Below are 13,647 nucleotides of genomic sequence, written 5' to 3'. Positions count from 1 at the left end.
TACAATTTGTCGTGACCGGAGAAATGTATTGTTAATAGCTTAACGTAACTACAGTAGCTAACAGTTAGCTAAACATTAGCAAGCCTAAAGAAGTTTTGCCTGACATTTCTGCCCTTTGTCTGTACTGTATGAATTTCCTTTTAAGATACTTAAGACGTAATTTAGGATGACTAAGTCCATTCCTCTGTCATTAAACTCCAGCACTTCGTTGATGGCCAGCCAACACCCACTCACCCTGATCCTCTGCCAGCATTGACATATGACCATAACAACGTTACACCTGCGAGACGTCCGCCAAAGTTGCGACCAGTGTCAGTGCCACCAAGGAAAAGACTACGAGTTGACAGGATGCCAGATAATACTGAAAACATCAGGTGATTCTCTTATATGGGTCAATGACGTGACGGGTCATTTTTTGGTCATTAATATAAAGAAAAAGCAAATAATTACAATAATGCAATATTTTTTATTTGATACGTATGACATTACAAATTACATTCACATCAGATGTTATATAGCCTGCTAAGCATATTATTTTGGAAATATCACGTGTATATATCATATTATCAGTGTCGGGTGTGATCTACAAGACATGGGTACTACAGGAGAGATGGCAACAGAATCATAATGGAGGATACCACTACAGAGGAGAGCACTCTGGTCACTGAAATGGGTATGTGTTTTGTTTTTTGTTTTTTGTTAGTGATGTCTAACTGCACATGGCTGGTAGGAAATGCTCAAAAAAGAACCAGTCTAGTTTAGATTTAAATTTTCCCCACATTTCTGCATCAAATTGAATGCATTCCAGATGGTAGTCATTGTCACATTTCACAAAAAAGTCACACCATGGCATCCTAGTTATTCCCATCTGTCCTATAACATGGTAATAGTACTCATGATTACGTTTGAGACTGTACGTGTCACCACTGTGCTTTTGGCGGTATTTACAAACTGTGTAGCTGTACTGGTCTGGGCACTTTATTTCTAAAAGTCCATAGCTTTTGTCACAGCCACGCTGAAGGACTTTCCTGTCAGGAGATGTACCTAAATGGCAGGTGTTGGGATTGTCAACAAAGCCAGTAAGCCACAAATGTACACTTGATTTCCTGTGACCCCTGTGTATTGAGCTGCAGCAACTGGCTCAAGCTCCAGGCCTCTCTTCCTTGCTGAGGTTTGCAGTGTCTTCTTCCTCAGCATGCTGGTGGCAAGCTGCTTGTAGTCTGCTTTCCTGGAGTATACACTCTTGAAAGAGGATGAAGTAAGACGAGGAGAGCGGACATAATGCCAGATGTTGTTGATGCTCTGTTGTCTGGTTTGTTTCTCCAGTGCCTCAGATTTAGACCTTGAGACCATCATGGCATCATAGCATTTCATCTGATCTTTTGTTAGGACCTTGCAGAAAGTGCTTGGCTGTGGTGGCAAAGGGAATACTGGAAAATCATCAGTAGGGTTTGATAGGGAGGATCTTGGCAAAGTGTTGTCCAATAATGGGAGCTACACACAAGAAATAAGAAAAAAAAAATATTGCAATGTTTTTGAGTTATTTACATTTTGTTTATGTCCTGTGTTAATAAAACAATATTGTTCTAATCAATAAAAAGATCTAATCATTTCATTCTTATGTTTACAGAGGGCACAGATGACCAACCCCAGATGAAAGAAAAACAGGTGGAACTGGAACGACTGAAGACTCTTCTTGCTCAAAAAGAAAAAGACTTGCTAAAGGCGAAAATACGAACTTGTTAGGCTCCTTACCCACTAACAGCCGAGGTGATAAATAACAGCAGTGTCCCTAACTACTTCCGAAACTGCACTGGGTTCACTTACGATGAGTTTAATAAACTCTGTAGATTTTTCAGACTACCGGACACAGACACAGTACCACAAACACACATCCCCTTGACATGAGAAATTGGACAGGCACATCCGACAAATGCCTTACGTCAACAATTTCTACTTGTACTTATGAGACTAAGACAAAACTTCGACCTCAAAGAGCTAGCTTTCAAATTTCAAATTGATATGCAAAGTGTTAGCACTTTATTTAGTTCATGGATTGACTTCATGTATGGTAGGCTAGGTAATGTGTCTGTTTGGCCACACAGGAAAATCATCACAGAAAACATGCCAGGCAATACAAATCAGAGTTTCCAACAACTTTTTCAATTCTTGATTGCACAGAGATAAAGATAGAGAAACCCAGCTCACTGTTAGTGCAAAGTCAGACTTATTCTAACTACACGTCTACTAACACACTTAAGTCTCTGATAGTCTGTGATCCTCGTGGCTCCATTATGTTTGCATCTACACTTTACACGGGATCCATTTCTGACCAAGAGCTATTCATGCAAAATCAAAGATTTACTGAAAGGTCTTCTTCAGTGTGGCTACCTTAAGAAAGGTGATGGGCTCATGGTGGATAAGGGGTTTCTCATTGAGAAAGATGTGAAGGAGCTTGGCCTTAATCTAAACATTCCTCCGTTTGCAAAGTCAAATCTTCAAATGCCATTCCCAGATGCTGAGATGACAAAGAAAATAGCCAAACACTGAGTGCATGTAGAAAGAGCAATGGCCAAAGTCAAAAAATGTAAGATCGTATCTGGTAGGATCCCTAATTCCATGTTAGGAAATATAAACCAGATATGGTTTGTGGTGTGTATGTTGTCTATTTTCCAGCAGCACATTGTTCAGGCATAGGCTGCTGAAGAAACCACATGTGGCCATGATTTCTGTCTGCCTGTCACACAAGTTATTAGAATGAATAAAATGTATAATGTATAAACTAACATGAACTAACAATGAGCAATACATTTGTTACTGTATTAGTTAATCTTTGTTAATGTTAGTTAATAAAAATGCAGCTATTCATTGTTTGTTCATGTTAGTTCACAGTGCATTAACTAATGTTAACAAATACAAATCTTGATTTTAATGATGTATTAGTAAATGTTGAAATTAACATTAACTAAGATTAATAAATGCTGTAGAAGTATTGTTCATTCTTAATTCATGTTATCTAAGGTTGTTAACTTAGGTTGTTAACTAATGAACCTTATTGTAAAGTGTTACTGAAAGAATTTGCATTTTGTATCCAATTTTTCAAATTTTTGTTACATTGTGAATGTTTTTATTTTGTAATGAACTGTTGTTGCCTGCAGATTATAATAAATTAATCTTAATCTGTATCAAGTTTTAATCTGTATCACTGCTTTACCTGGTAGCTCAAACCACTTCCACTTTTCCTGACCTACTGCTACATCTATTGGTGGCCTGTTTGCTGTGTAGCTCATAGGTGTCCCTGTTATTCTATTTGTCTATTTGTATCATAAACGTCCAGATTACTGATACTCCAACGCTGCAGTAAGTTATTAGTTTATCAAATTTGGTATTTCTGTCCTTATTTATAAAGCATAAAAAAAAATGACTCACCTGTCTTTGCTGTAGTGACAGAAGATGGGTTTCCTTTTTCGGTCTGTCTTTGCCTTTACCACCACAACAGCTGTTACGGGCAGCGGTGTTATTTTTGTTGCCTCTTGGCTTATGCCACTGCTGTGGCAGGCTTGTGGAGGACTGGGCTGACATACTGTTAATATTTTGGGCTTTACATAGGTCCAGGGTATAGATAAGACCAACCTCATGGGTGCAGAAACCTGTGGAGCTAACCACACGTTATGTTGTTACAGCACACTAATAATGTTACGGTAGTTAGCTAACGCTTGCTAGTAGGGGTGGCACGGTTCACAAAACCCACGGTTCGGTTCGTATCACGGTTTTAGGGTCACGGTTTTCGGTTCTGTACGGTTCATGTTGTTGTTTTTTCTTTTAATCTTTAACACTCCAAAAATTTACTTCAGCATATGATATATAGCTGAATTATCTAATTATTTATTTATTTATTTCATAAATGGGGTGTGTTTGCAAAACGCAGCTTCTCATTTCCCATTCTGAAGTAATATGAGTGAGCAGTCACCCTGAGGAAACTTTCAGTGGCCCTGGAGGTCCATCATCTGTAGAGCTACGTGGGCTGTGTTGGACCGTTATTTGTCAATTTATCCTCGTGTCTCGTCATCATAGGCGGGACATGTCCCCACCATTTTTTGCCAGGGTTGATATTATCTTGCAGCACGGGTGTACCAATACAAATAAATAAAACATTTCCAGTTAACTAGCAAAGTATTTGTTTCATTCGTTTGTTAAATAAGAAGCAATTTAGCGCTGAAATGTGTTTTTTTAATCAAGTGATCAAAGTGCTCGTTGCAATTGCGATCAGTGGTGCTGATACAGTGTTCTCGTGGCTCGCGCACACACCGCAGCGGCCGCACATTCATCACTCGGACGCGCGCTTCAAGCCATTGAGGAGACTCAAGGCTACTCGTTCCGATTAAATAATAAAACAAAATTCATACAAATCGGTCCCTGCTTGATATACAACCGCTGATAAACATAATCGGTTTTGATAAAGAAAAAAATATATACGAGCGCAGATTAGAACTCAGAACCTTTGATACGCTTGGCAAGTTCTGCCACTGGACCATTAGGCTACGTGGAACAGTCGATCTATGTAGCCTATTTATTCACATGAAAAAAACAACATATAGTGGAGTAGATCTCATTAAATGTCTAGGTAAACTCAGTGTACTATATAAATCGATTGCTGGACATTGTAATGTAATTCTACATATGTCTGATTTATGATTTAGCATTGTATTAGCACGGGCACGAGGCTACATTGCGCATGCGTCGAACCGTGCAAACCGCGCGACGCACACGCGCACCGAACCGAGACAAGCGAACCGAACGGTTCGGATGTTTTTTCATGTACCGTGCCACCCCTACTTGCTAGGATGACTTACTGAATGTGACATTATAAATGTATATTGCTTTTGCTTTTTAATGATTTTAATAGTGAATAGATAGCTATATACCCAGCTTTACAGGAACAGTGTTGTTCTTTAATGTTGTTATCCTCAGTCTCAATCGCCAGGTGATGATGCGGTAGTCCACTTTTTCCCTGTGACCTGAAGGCTATAGCTTCAATCTTTATATTGTTTTTTTTCATTTCGAATCATGTTCACATCCTGAATATATCCCTCGAAAGCATATTGCAGACCTTTGTCTGCTTCTGTCTGAAATCAACAAATAATTTTTCCAGAAATTATTCACTGTTTCCCCAGGGAGTGCACAAATTGACAGTGGGAGCGCCATGGCTGGAACCGGTAGCTTGTCGGACATAGCGACAGTAACTAATGGGGTTGGGTCTTTGCGAACGGTCAATTGCGCTTCTCCGTGCAAGAATGCTGTCCTGATGAAGCCTTGATTTCTGCTCTAGCTGCATTATAACATTCGTATGGTCGGTGTGTGCGTGTGTCTTGACACAGTTAACCTCTAGACAGCGCTGGGAGATCCAGAGAGAGAGCGTGTTTGAATTTGCTGCAGTATTAATATGAATGTAGTATATAATTTAACAATGGGAATGACAGCTACATTCATACAGTGTTTGCGTGTGTCTCGACAGTTACAAAATAAAGCCACAATAAGCTCATGGAGCGAGCTTGTCAATCATCTTGATTTATGACACGCTGACCAATAAGAGGACATTACTCGCATATGACTTGTGTGAACACATTTGGTACGCTTTGAAAGGTTGCCTTGTGAAAGCCAACCAAACCAAGAAGAAAATGCAACATTGTGACAAATTAAGTCCCTGTTTTGGAACAAAACAAAGGATCTATTGGTGTGAAAATGCCCTGAATGGAGTTTTGAGTGACTCTGATTGGACGATTAATATCATGCATTGGTGAGCATGTCAGGAAAATGAATCCCATGTAGATCTCATAATTAACTTATTATTAGTGAATTTGAAAATTAGACCGAATATAGCTGAACCCTCACATCATTTTTTAATGTCTTTTTTTCAGGCTGCAACAGGCTGTGAGGTCCATTTTAAAATGAGGCTGGATTATAGCCAGATTTTAGTATAGCAGACATGTTTCCAGAGCCAGATTCATGAGGACAGAACTTTTATGTAGAATGAAAGGAGGGTGCATTAATGTATTAATTTGCTTAATTCACTTGCAGGAATTAATGAGAATGCCACTAAGGTACATAAGCATGCATTTAGGACCTCAAAGTATATTTATTATATGGGTGAATTTTGGGTGAACACTACTGTCGCATGAACAGATTAGAGTTCATTTTTATAAATTGAATAAATATGAATCTGACCTTGATTGCTTTTTCTCAGGCTTTATTTTAGTTGTGTAACACTTTTACAATTGTATTTATTTATTTGTTTTGGAAAGAAATTTAGGGGTGACTGGGGAGTGTTGTAACATGGGGTCGGTTGAAACACCGAAAACAACAACAACATCAGCAAAAAAAGAAAGAAAATGATTTTCAGGAAAGTAATTTCTTTTTTTAAATCAAGATTATTGCATTAACTAATAATGATGATAAAGAATAACAACTTTGTTGTAAAGTGTTAACATTATTTATGACAGTGTATTGGATAACACCTAGCGTCATATGCATGGACTACAGTTGTGTAATGTGATTTACTCCCCATTTTTAGCAGGAAGGATGTAGGAGTACTTCAGTCTCTTTTTGGCAACAGCATCTGCACTATAGTTACTCTTCTTTTGCATTAGGGCGATGAGGATCAGCTGACTGTGGCATTTGAACATGCACTTCTGGCAGAGATGCTCAGCACCATTTGATAGTGGGTTTAGATGTGTGAGCTCTGGTTTACTCTCTCTGATGATGGACGCTTAAAGACAGTACAGAGAGTGGGAATAGAACCCAAAAATAGCTGCATTGTTTGGTTTGTTCTCCCAACAAAAAGAGAACAGCTGTAGACGCCCCTTTGCTGTGAATATTTTATGAAGGCTTATGGCTTGGCTCTAGTGCTGGTACCCTGTTTACTGGAGGGGGTTGCCTAGCCGACGACAAGAACCCTGCAGAGCCTTTTTACCTATTTTTACCTGTTTTACTATTTTAGGGAATTGCAAGTCCAGTGAACCTTGAAAGATTGGCTTTTGGAAAGCCACAGAAGGAACTAAAGAAAGTTGTGTATTTTCTTTTTTATTTTTTGAAATAAGTCAATAATGATTCCAAATCCACAGTCAAAACCAGCTTAATTTAATCTTTATTTTACCCCTAGGGAACCTAATATCCACTATTTCCCATGATTTAAATCCATCAGAATTATTTAACTGCTCTTAATATTTATACTTTAAGGCAGTGGTTCTCAGGGGCCCACTAGGGGGCCTCTGTAAACTTCCGGGGATCCCTTAAGTCTTAAAATTATTTAAATTTAGTTATGTTACCAGTCTTAATTAAAAGGTTAAAAAAACTAAAATTTGCTTGTTTAATATATCTCCTGTCTACCAGCTTGAATAGTCATTTTTTGCAGTTCTGTTTTTTGCTGCTAGTGGCACAGAGGTTACACGCTAAAAACTGTTTGTTGATAGAACCTTTGTACAATAATTTGTGACCACCCTACATATAGTTTGGGTCACAAAATATTCAGTTATTTGTATATATATATATATATAAAAAATTTTTACCTACATATGTCTATTTCTGTTTACGTGTGTGTGTATATATATATATATATATATATAGGTTTTATTTATTTACTTTAATGTATTATGAGTTTGGACTGAACAGTGCAGCTGCATTTTCCGAATTCTGGGTGGCAGTTGAGAGAGCAGAGTTACCGTGATGACTGCGACACATCCTAAGACAACAAAGAGGTTATTTTAATGAACCACTATCTCTCGTCTTTCTCATTTACTGTTAAGGTTAGTTAAATTCATTACATTTCATATCAGACTGTAATTTATATGTTTTAATGTCCAAATAATTTGTTTCAATTGTTTATTTATTTTTATTAATAATTTTAAGATGCTTATGTCATTGAGAAGTTCATCCGTGTATACTTACCAGAGTTCAGCCAGTTGTGTGGAAGAATTAAGTTAGATCATTTCTGTACATATGGTTAGGGTTTCTATCTTGATTTTTTTATTTACTTATTGTGATTTGATTTAAGTATCTATATGTATTAATTATCTCAACGTATTTATGAAAACTGTGATTCAACACAGTTGAATTGTCGTAATGACTCTGAAGTGCAATGTTTTTTAAGAGACAGATAATTTAAGCAAGCACTCTCTCATTTACTGCTAAGTTTTTTAAACGTCTTACAGACTGCTCTGGACCTGTAACAATTGCTTGCCCTGCAACGTTATATGTGTGGTTTGGTTTCATGTGTACAGCTCTGAATCTACTGAGGCCTGGTCATGCTTTATCCTCTCTGTAGATCCAGTGAGCGCTCTTCGGTGTGTGAATCCAAGCGTGCACCTCCAGGTCACGGTTGATTACATCTTTCAAGATTTAGCAGAAATTTCTTCTAATGTCCCAAAGGTAAGGTCATCTAGAGAGATCTTGCCTTGTTTCTTGAATCAGTCTGCAGCGCTTGCCACTGGCTTTCCTGTCGATATTCCTTGCTTGTGTGGTAATTCTGAATTTTTTTATAAAGAATGGAAGCTCTCGAACGATCAGCTAACTTAAATCCATTGTGCTGTGTGTAACGTAAGAGAATCAGGAGCTGGCCTTCTTTTTAATTTTGCAAACCAATGTATTTTTGTATCATTAAGCATGATTTATTTACTGCAGTGAGGATAGGATTGCATGCTCAATTAGACATTGCTTTGATGTGAACGCTTAACGTGATTTCATAGCAGTTAAGATACAGCCAAGAGCTTCCAACCATATATCATCATCAGCTGCTAGCGGTTTATCACGCGTGCTCAGGCTTCAGAAATGTGTTGCATGCGTGCAGCACCATGGACAGCGCAACTTGTTCTCTGTCCGTGGTGCTGAAGTAGTACGCAACAGCTCTGCAAAGTAGGCAAATGTAACTTTCTTTGATTCAACTCATGGGGAGGATTATAAAAAGCAGTTTAGTCCTTTATCTAAAGACCGCTTAAAAGTTGAATGGGCAGCATCATAGCAGTCTTAAACTTTGTGTACATGATATAGATTTTATATATTTTCAGTCCATTTCATGTATCTTTGCTCATTTCTAAAACATTAATTGTATAACACTTATTTTGCCCTAATTCATGTGTAAATGCTTTTTAGCAAAGTGTTCATTTTCGTAAGACACTTCAAGTGCAGCATTTGCGTGGCTTTTCAGTGTACAGATGCCTTCACCATAAAATAAATCCATGTGTTTGTGAACTGCGTGAAATATCAGTCTGTCTTAAACCATTATGGCCAAATTATGTTCCTCAAAACGGATGTTGATCGTTTTTTTTCCCGGTTGATTTCGATTAGCGAGTAAACTTGAGCAATTCTGTCTTCCCAAACGCAAAAGCACACATTGTGCCTAACGAACTGGCACAATTTTCCTCATTCCAAAGACTACACATAACAATGTTGGATATAAACATATTTTACGAGCTACCTGCTCTCAACACTACATTCGCAGGATAGTCTTATCACACGAAAGTATTCCACAACGACATGCCACAGCACTTCACTGCGTGTTTTAAGATTCGTCTAACGCGTATCCCCCGCACGCCGTCACAGTTTTGTGATAATTGTATTTTCTGCACATTTTTTGTCTTACCGTCTCCCGTAGATTCTTTTACGCATGGCAATGGCACTGGAGAAAAGGGGAGTTGCCACTACACACAGCTCGAGAGCAAATCATTCATGTGTGTGCATCGAACATGCTCCATCTCGTGAGACGCAGGTGAAAGGGACTCTGAACTCGCCAGCGTCAGACGCGTCAGTGCGCGCTCACATCCGCGTCGCTCAGTTGGAGTTCTTCTCCGCAGTTCAGGGAGCGTGAGGCAATGCGAATTCACCTGCTGGAGCACCGTGATCACGCTGCGGGGAAACCGAAGTTGATATTTGAATAATAAAATATGGTTTTCGCCCCATAATGTTTGGGATTAAGGACTCTCGGTTTTTATGTGGATTATTGAGAGTGCAGATCAATTAGAAACATCCAAGAGCAACTGAAGGAAAGCGATGCAACTCGCTCCCTTCCACCAAACCTCGCGACGAAACAGGTTTTTTCTTTTTCTTTGGGAATATATGCGCAGAGTGGAAAAGGATTTGGGAAGATTTGCGTACCTTTGGGAAACAAATCGAGTTTCGATTAGAAATAGGAAGGACTAGGAAGTTAAAACAGCAGACGGAGGTAGTACATACGGTCAGACTACTGAATGCTATTTCCCTTCCAGACAAATCGGTTTCATTCTCGTGACAAACTTAAGGAGTAGACACCATCGTAAAAAAAAAAATAAAAAAAAATGGAAAGAACATCAACGGATAACAGCGATGATTTGGATTTTCTGCGTGTGGGAGTACAGATTTAATTTTTTGGTCTAAATGAACAAATCGATTGGCAAAATACGAGAAAGACTCAGAATTATCACTGAGTTTTGGCTTGTAATGTAATTGGCTGCAGACAAGTCATTTTGTGGACGGTTAAGCATAGGTTATGTAATGCAAGAACTGAGAATGACATTTCCTTGTCATCGAGCTGCAAGCTGGAATTTTGCCTCAATTTGATTAGACGCTGTTTTCCTATAGGATCTTTTTTGAAAATCAACGTCGCTCTTTTTTTAGTGCCCTGCGGCACGCAATTTTGATGTCAGAGGAGGTAAGGCAACTCCTTATTGCAGTTAATGTTTTGTCTTTATCCCTTTATTATATACACGGTCCTTTACTCATATTTATTATTTTTGGCACTGCTCAAAACACACTGACGGTAGTTTTTGGGTTTATATAGGCTACTATTCGATCTTCTGAGTTTATGAATCCTTGTAATACATTTAGTCCCAGTTACGCTGCAGAAGTAACGCTGAGCGCTTTGCTTCTAATTAGAATGATAAAAATGTCTGTCGCGTTTAAATCAACTAAACGCGCAGAAAACATATATTTGAGTCAATAAACATATATTAAGTCAAGAATACGACGCGAGGACACTTGTATGTTTGTAGACATGTTTTTTTTTATAGCCTCACAGAAACTTAAAAGATAAAAGTAGGCTACCTGCTCAAAGCAACACAGCAAACACAACCGTAAGATACTGGCGTTTAATTATCTCCGTTGTGCGGAGGTGCGAAGACGGACAGTCAACATCTTCAGTGCAACAGTTAGAATAGAAACAAATATCACGCTATGCTAATTTCACAAGTTAGATTAGCTTTGTGAGGTGACTCGGTTTATATTGTTGACGCAAGTGTAACAGCAGGATTGTTCTGAATATATATTTTTAAATGTTATATCATTCGTTTTCAAAATAAGATTTTTGTCTGAGTTCGTGCCCATTACTGACCTATTGGCCACCTGCCATGCTAAAGCTGAATATTATTTGACTTTATGAATCTACTTGTTAACAAATGTTCCAGGACCACAACAGCAAATTTGATCTGCTTAGCAACAAAACATTTATCGAACTACATGTCTATGACATTGACATCTCATCTGTTGTGACGTAACCTATTTCATTTTCTGCGTTGTCACAAATAATGCTATACTGTAGCCTAATAATTTTCATATTATAGGTTTTCCCATCTTCCCCTGTAAATAAATTCATACTTTTTACTTTTACCTTTTTAATAGTAAAAACGGCACAATTATGTATGTTAGCATATTTTATGTTGTATTTTATAGCATTATTTAAGGATTGTTACAGTAGTTGCTGGAGAGGCCAATTTGTATGTACTTTAAGTCATCATGTGGCCCTTCCATTGTACCACCTGTACTTGTTACAATTAAAAACAGATTTGAACAGCTCCACATGACACGAACAGTACTGTTGAATATACAATCATCAAAATGACTCCTGTAATTCTTGTTGTCACTTTATTTTTTATTGTAAAGCTCAGTCGACAACAAAAGTTGTCTAGTTAAATTGAACAATTTTGTTTTATAGTTGCTGTCATAAATTGAATTGTCTGTCACTGGGCTGATGGCTCTGAATCAACCACTATTTTAGGGGTGTAACCATTCTTTGTTTCACAATATCTGTTGTTTCCAAATGATCATCAGCCCATAAATTAATATTGCAGTAATATTATATCAGTGGACATCAAATAACTTAAACAAATGTTTTCACTGATTCTGCTAGACTTGGGCTCGTTGCTCTTTACATTGATTTATGTATAAAATCAAGGCTCAGAGAGATTTGGTTATACAAATACAACCAGATAAGTCATTAAAATGGCAGCATCCCTAGTATACAGAGTCCAGGAATTACATTTTACTTTGTACAAGTAAAGTGCTGATAGTGTATTTAAGTGTAATTTCGCAGATTTTCAACCTCTTTGTATTATATTGCAATGTTGGTAGTAGGCCTATATGTAAATTAATAATGTTTAATGAGAAAATCACGTTTCTTTGTCAGGAAAAGTCTTTTGACAGCTCCAGGGTTTTTGTGAGAACTACAGGTTTTACATCCGCATTTTCGGATCGACAGAGGGTTATTAACAGAACAGTTAATGTAAGGGTAGGTTTATCACTGGATTTTTTATTGTACTTTGTCTACTCTTTAAACACCATTATGGTAAAAATGGAACACTATGGCTACAGCTTTCATACCTGTATGCGACAGCGTTTTGCTTTGGGAGGCTGTACCGAAAGTACAGCGTCGCAGCGTTCTCTCCATATGTATAATTCTTTGCTGCCTTTAGCCACTGCCCACAACGCACTGGATTCTTCACTGGAAACTGAAAGTAACTCTCGCTAGACGTTTACTTGCACCCCAGAACAATACGTGTTGACACCATTATAACTAAAAGTTTGCCAAGAAGTATTTCCTACTAAAGCAACTAAGCAAGGCAATATTTGACTCTGGTAAGCATATACATAGCGGACTGGTGTGATGGCCTTGGACGGCAACATGCCCAGTGCATTATAGGTGCTGAATGTTTCCTACTAATTTGGCAAAAGGAAAGACTACAGCCTTTTTTATGTTTTCTCAGCCTAGTTTTATTGAAATCCCATTTTGCCAGTATAGTACACCTTTAAATATATGCCGTGTGGTATGTTATAGGATTTATGCATGCATGGATCATGAGAGACAGTGAGGAAGACTGTGTGTGAGAAATGGATGGTGAAAAGGGTTGTTGAATATGTAGGGTGGCTCAGAGTTTGCAGAGCAGGCTGCCGATACAATATAAGGTGAAACAAAAGAGCGTGTGAAAATAACAACCAAAAAGGATTGGCAGCAGCAAGACGAGAGGGAGGGAATGAGGAGGACCTGCTTGAGTGCTCTTCACTTTTACACTCACTGCGGGGTCTTTTACTTTAGTCAGATGCTCTTCAGCTCTCTCAGAGAAAGTGACTCAAGTCAAATCGCTACTCTAGATTCCAATCACCCCTGATCTACTACCCAAACCAAACAACACTGCAGAATTCTCATGATTTGTGTAGTTCTTTTGCACGTTAATATTGCACAAAACACATTCTATTTAACCTGGAAGAGATGTCTAGATGGATGCAGACCACAGTACTGATTAGTGGGCTGCTGCGCCTGGCACATTGGAGTCTGAATTCCCTTGTGACCATAAATTCATAAAAGAACTGTTTCAGCACTGCTCCTGCTCCACGCTGTGTTGTTGCTGG

At 38.3% G+C, this 13,647-nt stretch overlaps 1 protein-coding gene across 2 annotated transcripts; it reads right to left on the bottom strand.

Annotated features, from left to right (window-relative positions):
• Nucleotides 1–527: 527 nt before the first annotated feature.
• On the bottom strand, nt 528–9,746 carry LOC311284462 (uncharacterized protein). Of its 2 annotated transcripts, XM_084399510.1 has the most exons (4): nt 9,635–9,737; nt 4,926–5,126; nt 3,430–3,658; nt 528–1,494 (listed from the first exon to the last, which is right to left on the bottom strand). In XM_084399510.1, the coding sequence occupies exons 2-4, from the start codon at nt 5,057–5,059 to the stop codon at nt 1,045–1,047; spliced, it is 813 nt and encodes a 270-aa protein (XP_084255636.1). In that variant the 5' UTR covers nt 5,060–5,126; nt 9,635–9,737; the 3' UTR covers nt 528–1,044. The 2 variants fall into 2 exon arrangements, with proteins under 2 accessions (XP_084255636.1, XP_084255637.1); XM_084399511.1 differs by lacking the exon at nt 4,926–5,126 and having other exon boundaries at nt 9,635–9,746.
• Nucleotides 9,747–13,647: the final 3,901 nt, after the last annotated feature.

Source organism: Rutilus rutilus, assembly GCF_951802725.1.
Source record: "Rutilus rutilus genome assembly, chromosome: 1".
Lineage (NCBI taxonomy): Eukaryota > Metazoa > Chordata > Actinopteri > Cypriniformes > Leuciscidae > Rutilus > Rutilus rutilus.
Note: the sequence above shows the minus strand (reverse complement) of the source record. Positions and strands in the feature narration are given on the sequence as shown.